The 17,119-nt window shown below is 41.0% G+C and overlaps 1 protein-coding gene across 3 annotated transcripts in view; it reads right to left on the bottom strand.

Moving 5' to 3' along the window:
• Positions 1-15,803, bottom strand: part of CBFB (core-binding factor subunit beta) — a 62,825-nt gene extending 47,022 nt beyond the window's left edge. The window contains exons 1-3 of one of the 3 annotated variants that reach the window (XM_006268164.4): positions 15,359-15,803; positions 15,191-15,277; positions 9,743-9,859 (exon numbers count right to left, since the gene is read on the bottom strand). In XM_006268164.4, coding sequence (XP_006268226.1) covers positions 9,743-9,859; positions 15,191-15,277; positions 15,359-15,436 — 282 coding nt within the window. In that variant the 5' untranslated portion in view covers positions 15,437-15,803. The remainder of the gene's footprint in view (positions 1-9,742; positions 9,860-15,190; positions 15,278-15,358) is intronic. The other 2 variants (XM_006268163.4, XM_019499208.2) reach the window with 2 other exon arrangements.
• Between the last annotated feature and the right edge of the window lie 1,316 nt (positions 15,804-17,119).

The raw sequence follows: 17,119 nt of genomic DNA, 5'->3' as shown, positions 1-17,119 counted from the left end.
GCCGGGGGCACTGCTTTCATGGACACAGTGTTGTACTCGCGGATTTCGCCATTCATGGGGTCTCCAGAACATATCCCCCGCGAATGGCAAGGGTTGCCTGTATTACGTTTCATTATCAGTCACAAGGTGCAACGAAATAGGCTAATCAGCTAATCTTCTGGATTTATTTGCCATGTCCATTAAGTATGGAATTGTTTTTTGTCGAAGAGATCTTAACTTACTAAGTTCATCCCTTAATAAATCTTTCCATATCTTCCCTAGTAGCAATGCTTTTACTCCAAGTGTTGATTTAACCTGTTTTTGCTACCAGTGCTGCTAATGTTCAGCAGCTTTTATCATAAAACAGAAGAAAATTTTCCGCATGGAACTTAATAGTTCCATACCCAATTCCACTGAAAGGCATTAAGACATGAGCTCCTTAGGCTCTTTTACATTTTCAATCAAAACAGAAATATGTACTTCGAGAAAGACAGGGACAGATTGAAAAGATTCCAGCGGAGAATGACAGAAAGTGTTAGTGATGCTGAAGCCAGGGTGGTCCAGGAATTGAGGCAAGGATTTGTTTTCATCTTTTATTGGAATAAAATTAGACAAGCTTTTGAATACAATCCATTCTGCGATGTATGGCCTAGGAAGAAAGGCTGAAAGAACAAAGAGTATTGAGTCTGGGAAAAAGACAGCCACGGTGGGATTTGGTAACAGTCTTCAAATACTTAAAGGGCAATTATAAAGAGGGTGAAGACAGTCCTGTCCCCTACAGCCACAGACAAAAGGCTAAGAGCAGCGGCCTCAAGATGAACCAGAGGAAATTTAGATTGGAGATTAGGAAGAACTTTCTGACTATGAGCATGGTCAAATACTGGAGCAGACTACGTACAGGAGCTGTAGAATCTCCATCTCTGCAAGTTTTCAAGAGCAGGTTAGACACTTGATTGAGACAGATTAATGGCTTCATGAGGTCTATTACCTATCCTAAGATCTGGTAAGACATTTGGTAAAACTAATCCAATTGGAATATAGGGCTGTGCAAAATGACACCTTTCTGTTTTGATGCTGTTTCGATGTTTTGCCCATAGGCTATAATGGGGAAGCTTGAAACAGCCTATAACTTTGTTATTTCTGGCCTGATTTGGATGACACTCGCAGGAATGGTAGCCCCTTCTGAGGACATGAAACCTGCCAAGTTTCAAGGAGATAGGTGCAGGGGTTTGGGGGAAACTGCATCTCAAGCTGCTGACAAGCAAAACTTGTGACATGGGTGACTGTGTGTGTGTTAAGGTGCAGCAGGGTGAAAGCTGCAGGCCTGCTAGCCCCTGCTGAGGCCACAAAGCCTGCCAGCTCTCAAGGAGATAGGTGCAGGGGCTTCTGGGTTCTGGTGCCCTGCACCCCTGGCTGCTGAGTGGCAAAACTCATGACATGGAAGACTAGACTGTGTCTGTCTTGGGGCACAAGCAGGTGAAAACAGCAGGCCTGCTAGGCCCTGCTGTGGCCATGAAGCCTGCCAGCTGTCAAGGAGATAGGTGCAGGGGGAGTCTGGGTTCTAGGGCCCTGCACCTCTAGCTGCAGACTGGCAAAACTTGTGACATGGATGGGTGACACTGTGTGTGTGTTAAGGTGCCCCCTCACTCAACTGGCACCAAGGCAGGAAGCAGGGCAGTTCAAACAATGCTGCCTTTTATGCAGTTTTTCCATCCCTCCCCCAGAGCACTGAGATTGGAAGGGACCTCAGGGAAGGATGACAGTCACTGGCCAGCTACAGTTAATAACGAGAGCAGCTCCTCCCACTCTCCCTCTCCTTACTTTAGTTTTTGTTTCCCTGCAGGCAAGCCCAGCTTGAGCTTCAAAACTTGAAACGTTTTGAAAATTCTGAAATTCGACTTGCCTCATTTCGTTTCGAGGCTGTTTTGAAGCTTTCTGTTTTGTTTCAATTTTGCTGCTTCGAGTTCGAAACAAGTCGAAACAGCGTTGAAATGAAACTGCCGATGAAATTTTGCACAGCCCTATTGGAATACTTCATCTGAAGGATAATTATTCAAGCTTTTGGTTTATCACTTATATTTTGGACAATAAAATAACTTTACAATAGATACCAATGATTCACAAAAAAACCCATTTTAAAGTGGTAATGAACATCTAGACATCAAAAAAAGTTTAAATAATCCCTTAAAAGCAGGGAGATATTTCTTTATACGACTTCCACAACGATGTATTCATGCTCAAATCCCTAACATTAAGGGTTTTTTAAAATATTTTTCTCTCTCATTTAAAAAATAGAGAACACTTCACACATCAGTTTCTGTTGATTTGGGAGAACAAAAGACCATGACAAAAGACTGGATTTTTCAAGATGTATGTTCAGGCACCATTTTAATTGATGCAGCACATAAAAAAGTGAATAGTTATTCTATCTTCATTCTCACTATGACAATATTTTGGGAAATTCAAAGTACTTTGTTATAGTTTACATGGCTACCATTCAGACCATTAGAAAAAAAGTGAAGCCTCTCTCTCTCTCTCTCACACACAAATAAATGGTTCTACAGCATGGAATAGAAAGTTCAATCAAAAGCAGTTTTACTGATGGCAGATATGAAGTACTGGGAAGCCACAGAAAGGCAGGCATTATATGAATCCCACTAAGCCTGGAGGTTGTCCAGAAGTTTCTTTCCTACAATTTTTGTTGTAAGCATGCAGCTATTGCAGACACATGATACTACCTTTCTAGGTGAAAAATGAGTGAGCAAAAGATACATTACAACTATTTGACTTCAAAACAAGAATTTCAGTTAAATTATTTCTAATAAAACAACAAAACAAAAAGCAGGTCACAGGTACCAAATCTGTGAGCAAGGAGGACAAAATAAGGAATGTTCAGCAGAAAATACTCCTTATTGCAGAAAATAATTCAGTCTCCATCAACATAAAAAGAAATGTAACAGCTGAAAAGTCTACCTAAGAATAGATTTTAAACACAGGTAAAATGCCAAATGCAAAATCATAGGTCAAAGCTGTTTTACAAATCATCTAATGGGAATTTATTCAGAGCCAACTAGGGAAGCAGTTATTCTTCACAGTCTAGAAATTTTAACATGTTCCTTATCAAAAACCCAAGGAAAGTCACCAAGACTTTTTGCCAGATGTCTTTTGGATACAGTATATAATCCTACTGATCTATGATCAAAACAAGTGCATTAATGACCTTCCTCTATATTGTTTACACAGAAGAACCTTGGTGAGATTGACAAAATGGACTGGAAAAGGAACAGCAGAATTAATTAAAGTGAGGTTACAACACTTCTGTTTTAGAAGATATATACAATTCAACCCTAAGGCCACATTATCAATGGCAGAAAACATTTAAATAACGGATTAATTTAATTCAACCTAAGGATGACTATGAAGGTTGACATGAAGTCATTACCACCTGGAAAGTTTATTAATTTAAATCTAACTTAAGTTAAAAGGTTTCAAATTGTTAAAATGAATTTTCAACAGGTTGGTTAGAACCACAATAATATCCCAGATCAGTCACTTAACTTGTTGTCAGGGTCTAAACATTAATTACACATGACACTGATGATTACTGGCATAAAGACTGGTCATATTCCCTTCACTAAGGTACCCACCCAATAGCAAACCTGCTGATCGTTGGCTACACTGCAAAGAAGGAAAGTATTTACTACTGGCAGATCCCTTTGGGCCATGGGAGCTCTAGCAAGAAGAGAAATAGAGTGAAAGATTCAATTTAATATTTTCTAGATATGAAGAGAACCCAGAGTTCTACACAAGCAGCCAGATCTCTCCCTCCCTACCTCTCTAAAAAAAGCAGAAAGGAAGAGAAGAATTAGAATCTGGCCCTCTGGACAAATGACAGAAGGCACACTGATCCTATATGGCTAGAAACACTGTTTGCTCCAGGATTTGAGCTGGCAATCAGTTGATCACTGGAGTTTGAGAATAACTAAACAGCTGAGGTCAAGTCCAAGCTGAGGAAAAAACTGCTGAAGTCTGTAATTAAATCTAGTACAATGAAGACCCCACCTGGGAACATAGGTTCTAATGAAGAAAAAAAAAGACCATTAGAGAGTTTCAAAAGAACTTCAGAGACTCTTTCTCTTCTTTAGGTGATGGTGGTAACAAAGTCTTTAGTGTCACTGGTAAAAGGATTTTGGATGAGTTAAGTGTGAGAACGTTTTGATTTCCTATGCTCACAAACAAACAAACAAACAAAAAATCCTAGTTTCAGTGGAAAATAGAGGCTAGTGTGGCACTAAGGCACATGGTTGACAGCCCAGAGATTGCAAGTTTCAGGCCATAGCAGAAGTGCTCACAGCACAGCCTGTCAGATTCCAACAAACTCTGTAAATTCCGCTAAATACGTTGTCACAAGGACACAAAAAAAGGAAAGGAAGTAGTAGTAGTTAAGGAGAAATTAAAAACCACTCAGCATCTTATGAAGAAAGCTGAATTTTTGATACTCTTAAATGCTTTTCAACAGAATGACAAGGTTCTTTGGGTGAATCTGATATCTTTTATAAGACCAACTTAAATAGTTGGAAAACAATTATGAAGCAAGCTTTCAGGTTCAAAAACCCTTCATCAGGCTAAGGGAGTTTCTGCTGTTGGTATGTGCTCTTCCTGGATGGAATGAAAAGTAAAGAAGCCAGAGGCTAGGCTGGTATGCAGTCAGTGAAAATGTAGACTGAGTCGTCAATGGGTGCGAGACAGGCGGGGGGGGGGGGGGGGGGGTTTGAGAAGTGGGATGAATAGTGGAGAGATACCTTGCTTAATAATTGTTTTCCAACTATTTAAGTTGGTCTAATAAAAGATACCAGATTCACCCAAAGAACCTTGTCTGCCTATGTCCTTAGACCAACACGGCTACAACATACAGCCTTTTCAATAGAATGCTGGCCCAAAGTTAAGGTTTTAATTCAATCAACAGATATCCTACCAGCATTAGCACTTTCACAGTGTACCATGGTCACTAACTATTTAAGTTATGCTGAATGTGCTTTTCCAGTAGAATTTTGGAAGTCCCCAAATGGCATAACTGAAATAAAGTTTTGGTCATCTGAAAAACAAAAATACTGTGTGGCATTCCACAGTACCCTTGAAAAGTTCTCAAGGCATCCCAGAGTGCTGTGGTACCCGGTTGAGAATCACTGGATTAGACGCATACAAAAAAAACATGTGAAGACACTGAAAAGCAAAGAACTTTACTGTATAAAAGTACAGAGAAAAGTAACAAGAAGTTGACCATGGATTCGTCAAACAAAAGGGTCATTCAACATCAAACATAGATCAGACTTAAAATGAGGAGCCGGAAATAGGCAATAAGAGTCACAATAATTAATGATAACAGAGAATTGGGAAACTAAAGTTTTTTTTTTTTTGGAATTTAAACCAATTTGACTTTTAGGGATTAGGATGAGACTAATTTGGCCAGATTACCATATACCTGCATCCTGAGGTTTCTTTTTTTTCCTTGTTCTTATTTTTTTAAACAACAATTCAAAAAAGTCTGGTGATTGCAGTTGTCAAGGCACTGAATCAGGTGAACCACAATCCCTATCAAGCATGTAAACCCCATTTTCTTCTACACCTTATCTGGTCCATGCAGCTCCTGGAGAGGCCAGGAATTCAGAGACAGGGTGAGCTGGGGCTCACCTACCACCAAAGATCTGGAGCCACACTGGCGACTCATTTCAGTGCAGGGATGAGCAACACATAGGTTAATATACATGGTTCCCTGAGCCAACATAGCACTGCTAACCCCATGTCTACCCTCAACCTGCTCTGGCACCAGTACCGGGTCCAGATTCAGCCCATAAGGAGCCCTGTAATCTGGATCTGGCCTAGGGTGCCAAAGGAGTTCTTCATTTTAGCAGGGAGGATTTTATTTTAAGCTCCTCAGAATCTAGAACCAAGTTTCCAAGAATGTGTTGCATCCTGCAAGTTACAAAACAATACAAACTTCACACACACGTCACAGGTTGTACCCATCTGAAAAGACCAGTCTCCAATAGTCCTAGTAACAAGTAAGAACTTTATCATCTTCCAAAGGCCTTGTGGGCCAGATTTCTAATTTTGTAGACAAGTAGTGGGATGTGAAGTCCTTATCTTTGGATGATGTACTGGACTAATGATTTAAAATCTGCCTTGGATTTTTAAAAATAATTTTTAGATAATTTTGTGGAAGAGGTCAAATATGCATAACAGTTAGTTACCTGCAGGCAAAGCTGTAGTGTGTTTTGATAAGGGAAACCAAAGAGAGTTATAAAATACTCAAGTGAGAGAGGACCTCTGGGAGCAATCACAATTTCACAGACATTAAAGATAGTGAAAAGCCTTGGAGTGAACATAGGGGAAAGGAAGATTACCAGAGATCTTCAGGAAAGAGAAATTACTTCAGAATGACTCCAATATGAGACCTAACTCATTCTATTTGGAATAGGGAAAGGAAAGATGTGCAGACACTCAACTTAGTATACAAGCCCTCAGCAGCAGATGTCAGAAACAGAATTCAGCCAGGGAGGTTCAGAATCATAACTCTTATATTTTTAAGTCTTTATCTGTCCTAGTTAGGAGACAGTAAGATGGCACTCAAAATATGGTAAAGCAACACAGCTCTGCACTTCTGCAGTGAGGGAGAAACATGCAAGGAGATGCAAGAATTAGACCTAGCCCTTCAGTTAAGTACAAGCACCTACTCTGGACACTTTTAAGAAACATTTGGATGTTTATCTTGCTGGGATCGTTTGACCCTAGCTGACTTCCTGCCCCTTGGGCAGAGGGCTGAACCCGATGATCTTCTGAGGTCCCATCCAGCCCTAATGTCTATGAAATTCATCTATACAGGTAACTGCAGTTTTGTTCTTCAGTTCCTTCTTTGTCAAGTGGAAATATTTAAAAAAGCAGTTTCAAGTTTGTTACAGTTTCCAAACTCCCATCTTCCTGTAAGTTGCTAAGAAGTAGGGAGGTTATTATGAATTATACTAACTAGAAATAGTGACCTAGCATCACGTAATCTATCACGTGCTTTTTCCATCTCCAGTTTTGTCACTAAAAATGCCATCTCTCTTTGTATCCTAAATAGAGTCTCTAAAAATGTTCATGCCTTTGCTTATGCAATCCTAATCATGTCCTATTCCTTAGAGAATTTAGATGCCTACTAGGCTGTAAAAGTTTGTCTTAAAACACCCTCTCGCTAATCTCTCAATTCTAATCTTCAAAGGGAACTTACAAAACACTTCTGAGACAAGCCTATGAATTTCACTTCATCAACCTCCTGGATACAAAAAATTTCTCCTGAAATAGATTTTATTAGGTGTATACTTCTTCTATGCCAAATGTAGCACAAAGTGATAAAAACAGTGTTTTATCGTGTATGTAGCAAAGCTGAAGCAGAATAAAAAAGAAGCAACTGTTTCATATCCACTCCTTGCATTAACCAAGGCATGCTTACCATTACAATATTCTACCTAGCCAATGTAAACACTTACATATATGACCTTAAGAAAACCATATAAAAATGGTATGAACAATTCTTTAGTTGATAAGAAATACCATTTACTGAAAAAAATAATTGTATAATTGTAATTGGACTATCTTAACAGTTAAGTCCAGAATCTCATATTATTTTCAAAGTCCCATTTATCTCCTTAGAATTCAATTATACAGCTAAGAGGGTAAAGCTGCTGGGGAACCGATTTATTATTTTAATTATTTATACATAGTTTATCCAGAATGTGCAAGTGTATACCAGCTATTTCTGGGACAGAAGCTGATTAACAAAGTAATGTAAAATAGAATTCCAGAATAAAAATATTTCAGTATTTGTAAACTGTTAAGCTTATCTACATTCTGGGTCTCAGTCTGAATCCTAGAATAATAATTAACTGACAGCTCCCCTGACAGCCTATTTTTATTCATATAATTAAAAACATGCTTTGCTGGCATAACTCCAGTGATGAACAAATACACATTATGCCACTGCCTCAAGAATCAAAGCTCAAAAAACAAATGTTCCATAGAGCTACAGAAAATCACATGTTGCTCAGTCAAGGGACAGTTGAAGTATGTGAAAGAGATTCTTAAACTAAGTCCTCAAAATAAAAGAATTAAAATTACAATATTAATACCACCAGGTAATTTCTGTTAACATCATGACCTACTCTCTTTCTTCTGTTTGTTTCTCTTTTCAAACTATGGGAGTGGCTTTACTTTCCAAAAAGTTTAATTCTGTAAAGCTTCACTACTATATAGTACATATGATGTTCAATCATACCCATCATGAATGTGTGTTTTCCTCATAGCATAACACAATGCAAGTGGTTTGTACCATTTTTCCTCATTTCCTAATAGCTGTGGATGAAAAATGTAATGGAACTATGCCTGTACTTGTTCAAGTGTCCTAAAATTTACTACTTTTTAAGAAAACATGTAAATAGCAAGTAGCAGCATACAAACAAGATGGATCATTTATTTTAATGTGCAGTAGTAGGTACTAAGTTTCTGTATGGTAAAAATGACACAGGGAAATGACTGAAATAGTTCAGTTCTTTAAGAGCTCATTGGGAGGAAACAAAGGTAAAAAAAATTATGGAAGTAAATAAAACCTTTTTTGAAATAGTAAAGAGAGAAACTTAAGTCTTCCATGTTACAAGAAAATAACTTTCCATTCAGTTATGAACTAGAATCAATGTTTCTCAGTAACAACAGATTCAATTCAGTTGCTGCAGTACAGAAGCTAGTACCCAGTCTAACCATGTTCTCGCACTCCCAATCCCCAGAACATGTTTTAAACTTGTGTAGTCTCCACAATACAGAGAAGGAGAAAAAAATTAGGATGACATTCACTTGAATTTCAATAGATGAGTTAAAGGAAGTTTCAGGTGTCACAAGTGCCCTTGGGCACATCTTTCTGATAATTTCTGTGGCTTTTTCATTATAGGAAATGCTTCTCTTCCACCAAGCGGTACATGAAGATGATAAAAAGTTATTCATGTAAACAAAGCATTTCTTACAGTCTATCATAATTCTTGAATGTTAAATTACTACTGCTAGTAGAACACATTAAGACAGATGTATGTGTCTACCAAGTCTCATTAAAACTCTGTAAAAATAAATCCTTTAGACAAGAAGTTGGAACTTCTCGTTTCAGACTAGGAGCACGGGTCAATCATTTCAGGACACAAAAGTAGGGAGAGTCAAAAACTGATATTTTATAATTTGCTATGGTGAAATTGAAAAATTGCTACTCTTCCCACTAAACAGCAATTCCTTTACTTCGTGTCAATTGCCAAGCTAAGCCCTGCAGCTATAACATTCAAAAAGCCATTTTTTATTAGTCTCAAGGAAAATCTGTTGGTCAAGGTTTGTAATTTTAACAGAGTCCCTAAAGTGTATTCACCAAATATTAAAACTATCAGATTTCTTATGGGATGATGATGAAAATGGGCTTCTTCCCTCCAAGATAAATGAGTTAAAGCAGAAGAGCCAAGTATTAATCACCGGGGGGGGGGAGGGAGGGGTGGGGAGGGGGGAGTATTACATTTATTTAACACAATAACTGGATAAGTTTTACCAGATTTCATCCTTTTAAGTTTCAGTAGTACTTCTAGGACTAATTATATGCATTAAACTATGGAACACTAGGAATTTCACATCAGAACACATAGTCTGTATTAAAGAAGCCCACTGATGCTGCATGTAAACATCCTTGGATTTTTTTTCTTACCTTGCCTCCTTCTCTTTCAAAGTCGACATACTCCCGGGTTGGTGTCTGCCGCTGCTCTCCCTGCCAGCTGGCCGGAAAAAACTGGAGAGACAGATTGGTTCCTGTGGCCACGAAAGCCTTTTAGAAAAATCAATACAAACAGGATCAGGGAGCAAGACATTACATAAATTATGCAGGCAGTCATTTATTTTTACATCCGTTTATGTCTTAAGCCAGGCAGCAAAGAGAATACTTAAAGTCAAAAACATGCACTCATCATTTTTCTCAAGTATTGAGTTACAAACATCTGATTCCATTTTGACAACATTTGCCATTGGCTGCTTTGGATATAAAATACAACATGGAATCAATACTTTCTTTCAAATCAGTTTTTGCTGACATTAGAATCTGTTATTTCAGAGTTCTGTCTGGAAATCCTGTACCAACTGAATATATGAAACCTATTAAAATGGCTGTTGAGTTTTAAATACTTTCATTACTTTAGAAGGAAATGAACTGCAGAGATTTGTTAGTAGGAAAAAGAATTTGAACAAAAAGAAATCTTTATTAGCTCTGTACAGATATCTAAATCTGGAAAGTATTGCACCTGAAGTCTCCAGACAGATGAACAAGAAACTATCTATCTATCTTTACTTTGACTGAATGAGCGTATAGAAATAAGCACCTTTTTTTAATCATACATTATTAGATCATGCAGAATATGACCTCTTGTTGCCAGCATAATTAGTATGTAGGTACGCAAAAGCTTTAGTGGAACCCAGATTTTTTTTAATGTTTCTTGTATGAGAAATCTATTGTGTTCTCCCCTCCCTCCATATCCTGCTTCTATAAAATACTTGAAGGTAACCTGACTTAAGGTTCCTGGGGGGCAGAGAAGAGAAAGCATATTACATTTAGGTAAATTATGCAGTTGAATTGCAAGCAGAAAATTAAGCGATTCATTTCTCATTACAAACTCAATTCACAGATTTCACACTAATTCGTAGGAAAAAAGAGAACTCCAGCTTCCAAGAATCAGGAGAGAAAATGATTTGCACATTTAAAAGTAAAAGACTTAGGATTTCCGTTATATGGTACACTACAGTGTGTGTCTGTATGCACGTACAGAAATGCTCCACCAGAATTTAACTGTATTTGAATGCTATATCAAACAGAATTTGTTGCAATCAAATACCTGGATTGATTACTGCTGTTCACTTGCATTTAAAAGGGCATTAATCCAGAAGGAACTTTATTCATGAAAGAATAGCTCAAAGCAATATCAATTTATAAGGAAGATGTTCTGACTGAAAACAGGGGTCTCCTCTCTAAGCAATTGAGAAATCAGGAAGTCAATAGTACCAGAAGCAAAAAGAACTCTGCCATCACCTAAAATAAAACAGCTCTCAATATCATTTTGTATAGTACAACTCATTGCAGTTGTAATCAACTCTGTCACTATCAGATCAATATCTTCCACTTTGAAAATAAAACCTGCTTTGGCTTGACATTTTACGTAGAAGGAGACTAATATCCTGTGACTAGGTTCTCTTCTATTAACTTTCTTTTTCAAAACAAGAATTCACATTAAGCAAACATATATGTCAATTTTAATAAGTCACTAGTATCAAATGATACTGTGTGTGTGTAAGATTACCTGTCTGGAATACAAAACACAAAGAAAAACAACTTAAGAAATATAAACACATCATAGAAAGCTAAGCAGAAGTTTAACGTGAAAATGCACTTCCATGAACAAGTTCCATCATTATCTAGTCTATAGAAATAGTGCCAGAGCTCACACTGCTTATGAAGATCACTTTGCACTGAATTCTGCCCCCACATATTTTTGAATCACTGCATTATATAAGAAAGCAAAAAGAATTACACTTTTTACAAAGTTTTAAATATCTCTTTAAAATACAGAACCAACTTTTAAAACTGCACAGGTTTAAAATGCTGTTCAATGCAGTAACCTTGAACATAGAAGTGACACTGTTTGGCTATCTTTGCAGTATCTTTAACCAATAATAAAGTATTTAAAAACTAAGGATGCAACAAAAATATGTACTCTGACACAAACCCCCCAAAAATTATAAGCCTGATTTAGATGACATTTGCAGCTTCCCAAGTTGCACAAGTTTCAGAAAGCCAAAGGATTCTGGTTTTACAACAGTATATTCTATGCAAAGGGAAAAGCACCATTTAGAATAAATCCTCACATGGTCATGGAGTTATAAAAAAGGGGGAATAAAAGAACCCAAGACAATACCAAAGCATGCCAGCTCTCATACCCCACTGCACTGTGCAGTTCGTATCTGGCCTAAGGGCTACTGTACTAATCATATAGTTATTCTCTTTTTAAAGCGTGGTGTTTTTCTCCCCAGATGTGGTCATCTGATCAAAAAAATACCACATTCTCCCTAAACCTAACTTTCAGATCAACACTGGATGTATAGTGTACATCTATTTTCCCCACGTTTCCTCAAACTTCATCATATACACACATAAAAGAGTAATATCACGTGTAGACTAAGGGTGCCTCTCTTATCCTCCCAATCTCCATAAAAAGTTTATGAGCTCATAATACTTATGTATCAAAATCACTGATGCAGTGGCCAACAATCACTACCAGTGTTTTGTGGGGTACTGGTAAGAACACTGTTAACAGCCCTGTTTCTAACAACCTAGCTGAGCTCCCAAAAGTAGTTAATAGGCATGTCAATCCTTAGTCTCTCACACTGTCCACAAGCAGATTAGAAGTCCACCACAGGAACAAAAAAAAATTCAAACCTCCACCCTATAAGAGTATCATCCCCATGAGCTCAGCTGCCATCAATGGTTTTAGGGGAGCATATCATGTCTAAGCTGATAGTACATAGCCACAAAAGGGAGGGGGAGGGAAAAAAGCATCAACCACCATAGCAGCATTTTAATAGCGAGTCAGTTGACTTCAAAAATACAACGTCCTGCAGGTCAGGCAATCAAGGACTGCTATATGTTGGATACAGCCTTTAAAAAAAAATCTTGGCTTTCTTGTTGCCACGTATGACACTGATAAATTCTTCTCATTTAGAGTTCACCTTTTAGGATAAATCTCTTATACACAGTTATAAAAACATATATTGTGTATGCGTACACACATACCCGTATACAGACATACTTACATGCACAAGATTTAACGTAGTTAGAAAAGGTGCTTTTCACAGGGTTTTCAGCTTTTTTCTACTTCAAAAACAGAAGTTTTAGGCAACAATTCTGGCTACATTTCTTCTTCTCTTTTCCAAAGGATTTTTCATTGCTCATTAGACTAACAGACCTTTTTCAGACCATTTAGCTTACCTACATACTGCTGCATATTAAGAATAAAGGTAATTTTACATGCACATAAACCACTCATAGAAGACAAATGTAGCCATAGGCTCTTCTCCTTAAAATACCAAAACCTATCATATGACTGGTAATATAAGCTAACACCTGAGCCAACTTTGTTACCCAGTTTAAAAAGCATTTGTGACATGATGAGTTTCTTCTGAAACTTAGCACTGAAGTTAGCGCTTAACAGTAGTTAAAAACTGATAAGCAGTCAAATGGCAATTCAATCATAAATACTACTACATGGATGCTTGGGAAACCTGAAATTTTGCAAAGGGAACTACTATTAGGTGGTACAAACCACTACTTTGACCTGCCTTGGATGTTACAATGTTTACATAAGTACCCTCTGAAACCTGATATGGAAATAACCTGTTCTCAGGCCACCTTATAGTTCTTTCCTCATTTGGGTCATTTCTTCATTTTAAGAAATTAAGCAGAAAGTTTAAGTGGCATATAACAATTACATTTAACAATTCCTTGCAAATGTGTTTTCCTCATTTAATCAAGTGCTATTTGATAATGGTAACAGAGACTAAATTTCAACAGATTGATGCATTCCTATCACAAGCCTACCTCCACATTATTTTTCTAAATACTTAAGGATCTACCATCTTCCCTCCTTCCAAAGACATGAGAGGAAGCTAATTAATTTGTAGCAAATTCTCCACATATTCTGCCTTAACTCGTTACGATTTTTTAAGCTTTGATCATAGGGAACACACCATTTCTAAATGGATATGGTGTGATCAATGTTACTAGACCAAACAATTTTCTATGGTTATAATGAAAAACAATTCTACAGTTAGAACAAGCATCACTGGTTGCTTCAAAGGGGCAGAGTATCAGCAAGCATAAAAATGAGATGGTAAAACTACAGTGATTTCCCACTTTACAGAAATAACTCTTCAGGATTAACTGAAACTAAAGCTTCAATCTAAAGTCTTCAATAAACACTCAGGGAAAGTTATATAGTGTGTATTGTCACCTGCTCAGAGACATCGAAAGTTAATAAAATTCTCTCTTCATACACCCATTCTCTTCTGCGGTAAACTTTTTAGAGTAATGAAAAGCATGTTTCGTGGAAACAGCATTGAAAGAAACTTTACATATTTACCACAAGGAACACCAAGCTACTTTAATTATTATTCTCTAAAACTCTGTTTCCTTGCAGCATTAGGTAAGATGTTCTGTAACATAACTACAGAAGCAACTGAAAGCACAGATACATAGAGCCAAATACATTGCAAAACACATTAAAGAACTCCAATGAAGATTAAAATGAAATTTATTTCCATACAGATGAGGATTTACTATTTCAATGAGGTGGAAAATTCTGCCACCATCTCCCTTGTCCTTTAGAGCAAAACTGAGACAACTTCTGCATTTTAAGGAATGGTGCGGGGTTAAGAACTCTCTCATAGCACCACTGCAAAGTATGGGTCGAGCAGAAGTTGTAATCAGGAAATAAGTTGCATCCCTTTCTGAACTGCATTAAACAACACGAATCTTATATTCTGCTGCAGGGATTAAAAAGGGTCTGTTCAAGACCATTGCCTCTATCAGAAAGAAAGAAAGAAAAAAGAAACGCATTCATTCAGGTTGCAAGTAAGAAAGAAGACTGGAGAGCTTGCCCTTCCCCTTCATGCATCCAAGGGAGCCCTGCCAAGCCAACCTCGCAGGTCGCAGCCCAGGCTAGAAAGTGCTTTTTTTCCATACTCGTAATACCTCCCCTTTAAACCCTGATGCTCAAGAACCAGGTTCTACCCAGTCATGGCCAGAACCGGGTGTGAAAAGGACTAAGAGAAAGGACAAGGTGGAAGCAGCTGAGCGCCCCTGCACGGGCTGCTACAGGCGAAGCTGGCCCAGCAAGGGGCTGCCCCTCAGGACCAGCAGGGTCCTATCCTTGTCCCCGTCCCGGACAGCAGAGAAGCAAAGAGCCGGGGGCTGGAGCGGGGCCTCCCTCCCCAACGCCGGCTGAGAAGTTGCTGCAAAGTCGAGCAGCGCCGAGCGGCCACCGCAACAGGAGCCGCCTCAGCCTCTGGCGGCAACGAGGAAGTGGCGCCCGCGACGGACCCGGGCGGCGGCACTTACGATCTCGGAGCGTCCGTCGCGGCAGGCGTTCTGGAAGCGGGCCTGGCGCTCCTCATGCGGCCGGTCCCTGAAGCCAGTGTACTTAATCTGCAAGCGACAGGAGCAAATCACGAGCCGCCCGCCCGCGATAAGGGCAGCGCGGGGCAGGGGCGCGGCGGGGGCGCTCACCTCGCACTCGCGGCTCAGTTTCCTGAAGAACTCCTCGTTCTCGAACTTGCTGCGCTGGTCGGGCACCACCCGCGGCATGGTGATGGTGATGGTGCTGCCGCCTCCCCGGCCCAGCGCGGTTCGCCCTGCCCTTTGTTAGCACCCCGCTCTCCCGGGCCGACCCGACGCGGCAGATCCCACCACCGCCCCCCGCCGCAACCGCCGCGCACTCAGCCCCCTCCCCCACGACTTCCTCCCGGCTCGTAAACTCCGGCCAAACAGCCGCACCATTCACAACTCCAGGCTGCGGCTGCCGCGCATGCGCCACGCGGGCCGGGGGCTCGCGCGGCGGTAGCCGCTGCTCCTCCCTTCCCCCGCAGGGGGGAGTCGAGGGGGTGCTGAGTCACCGCCCCCGCAGCGCGGCCGGGGAGCGCGGAGCTTCTACCCTTCGCCCGCCTTGTCTCGCGTGTTTCCGGCTTCCTGCTGCTGCAGCAGCCGCCTTAGTCCTGCCCTGGGCAGCCTCGAGCTCCCTAAACATGGAGAGGGGCCTCCCGCGCCCGCCTGCGCACGGCCACGTCTCGGCACGATCCACCCCGGCAGCGGGCGGCCGCTCTCGCCTCAGTGCGGCGGGGGCAGCGCCGACGGCTCCACAGCCAGCACCTGCCCCGCGACCTCTACAGGTCGCTCCGCGCCGGGGAAGCACTGCTTCGCGGGGCACGGGCCAAAGTCCTGGGCGCCCGTTCCTCTCGCGGGGCGCAGCTCTCACCCCGCTGCCTCAGCCACAGCCGGGCGTCCCCGCCTTTCAGTGCCCCGCAGGACAGCCCGAGAGGAGCCGAGCCCACGGCCTCAGCGGGAGTCCGGGGCTGCTAGAGCAACTCAGCGTCCTTGTGGGCCTGTTTTCACACTGGCCGTCCCAAGCTCGGGGTGTCCTCAGCTGAGCTGGACTAGCTGGGGACGTGGGAATGCTTGTTGAAAGCCACCATAGGCAAGGCATAGGGGGTGCACAGGGGTGCATGTGACCCCCTGAGGGCCCCAGTCCCCCCCTCCCAGCAAGCGCTCTCGGCTTAGGTGATGGGCAGGAGGCAGACGGAGCACTAGTGCCCCCTCCCAAGAAGTGCCACTGGCCCTTCTGGGCTCAGTGTGTGGCTATGGGGGGACCCCCAGTCAGCAACTGGCAGCAGGGAGACACCTCCCTGCTGCCAACAGTGCCACAGGCGCCTGCGGACAGTCCCTGCTCAGCCAGCCCTCACTGCTGATGTTAGCACAGTTGCCTGCAGGCAGTCCTTGCTTGCCGCTGTTGCCACTGCCGTGGACATCTGTGGATTGTTGCCGTGCCCCCCAGTCTCAGAAGGCACGTGTTGCCTATGAAAGCCACAGTCCAAAATCCCCAGCCCAGCTGTGACTGCCTCATCCTCACAGCTATGTGTTACTCTGGAGTAAATTAGGACCCTGCTGTGCAAAACACTTAGGAGATTCAAGTGAACCTATCTATTCTCTGTGTGGTTTTCAATGAAGGCTAAGGCTGTCTATGACAAGGAAAAAAGGGTCTTTGTCATTCTGGATTGTCATGAAAATGTGGTGTCTTAACATGAATATGCTTAGGCCTTCCTAAGCAATCAGGGCTCCTGGTAGAGTTGATATCTTTTATTAGACCCACTAGATTTTTGCAAAAAAAAATTCTTTATTTGCAAGCTTTCAGGCACAAACACCTAATGTATGCATATGCCAGCTAATATTTGGACATTAATACACAGGTTGCTAGACTGATTTCCCTGATAAGGC

This window comes from Alligator mississippiensis, chromosome 10 (genome assembly GCF_030867095.1).
Source record: "Alligator mississippiensis isolate rAllMis1 chromosome 10, rAllMis1, whole genome shotgun sequence".
Classification (NCBI taxonomy): Eukaryota; Metazoa; Chordata; order Crocodylia; family Alligatoridae; genus Alligator; species Alligator mississippiensis.
The sequence above is the reverse complement of the archived record's forward strand: the minus strand, read 5'-3'. Positions and strand labels throughout refer to the sequence as shown.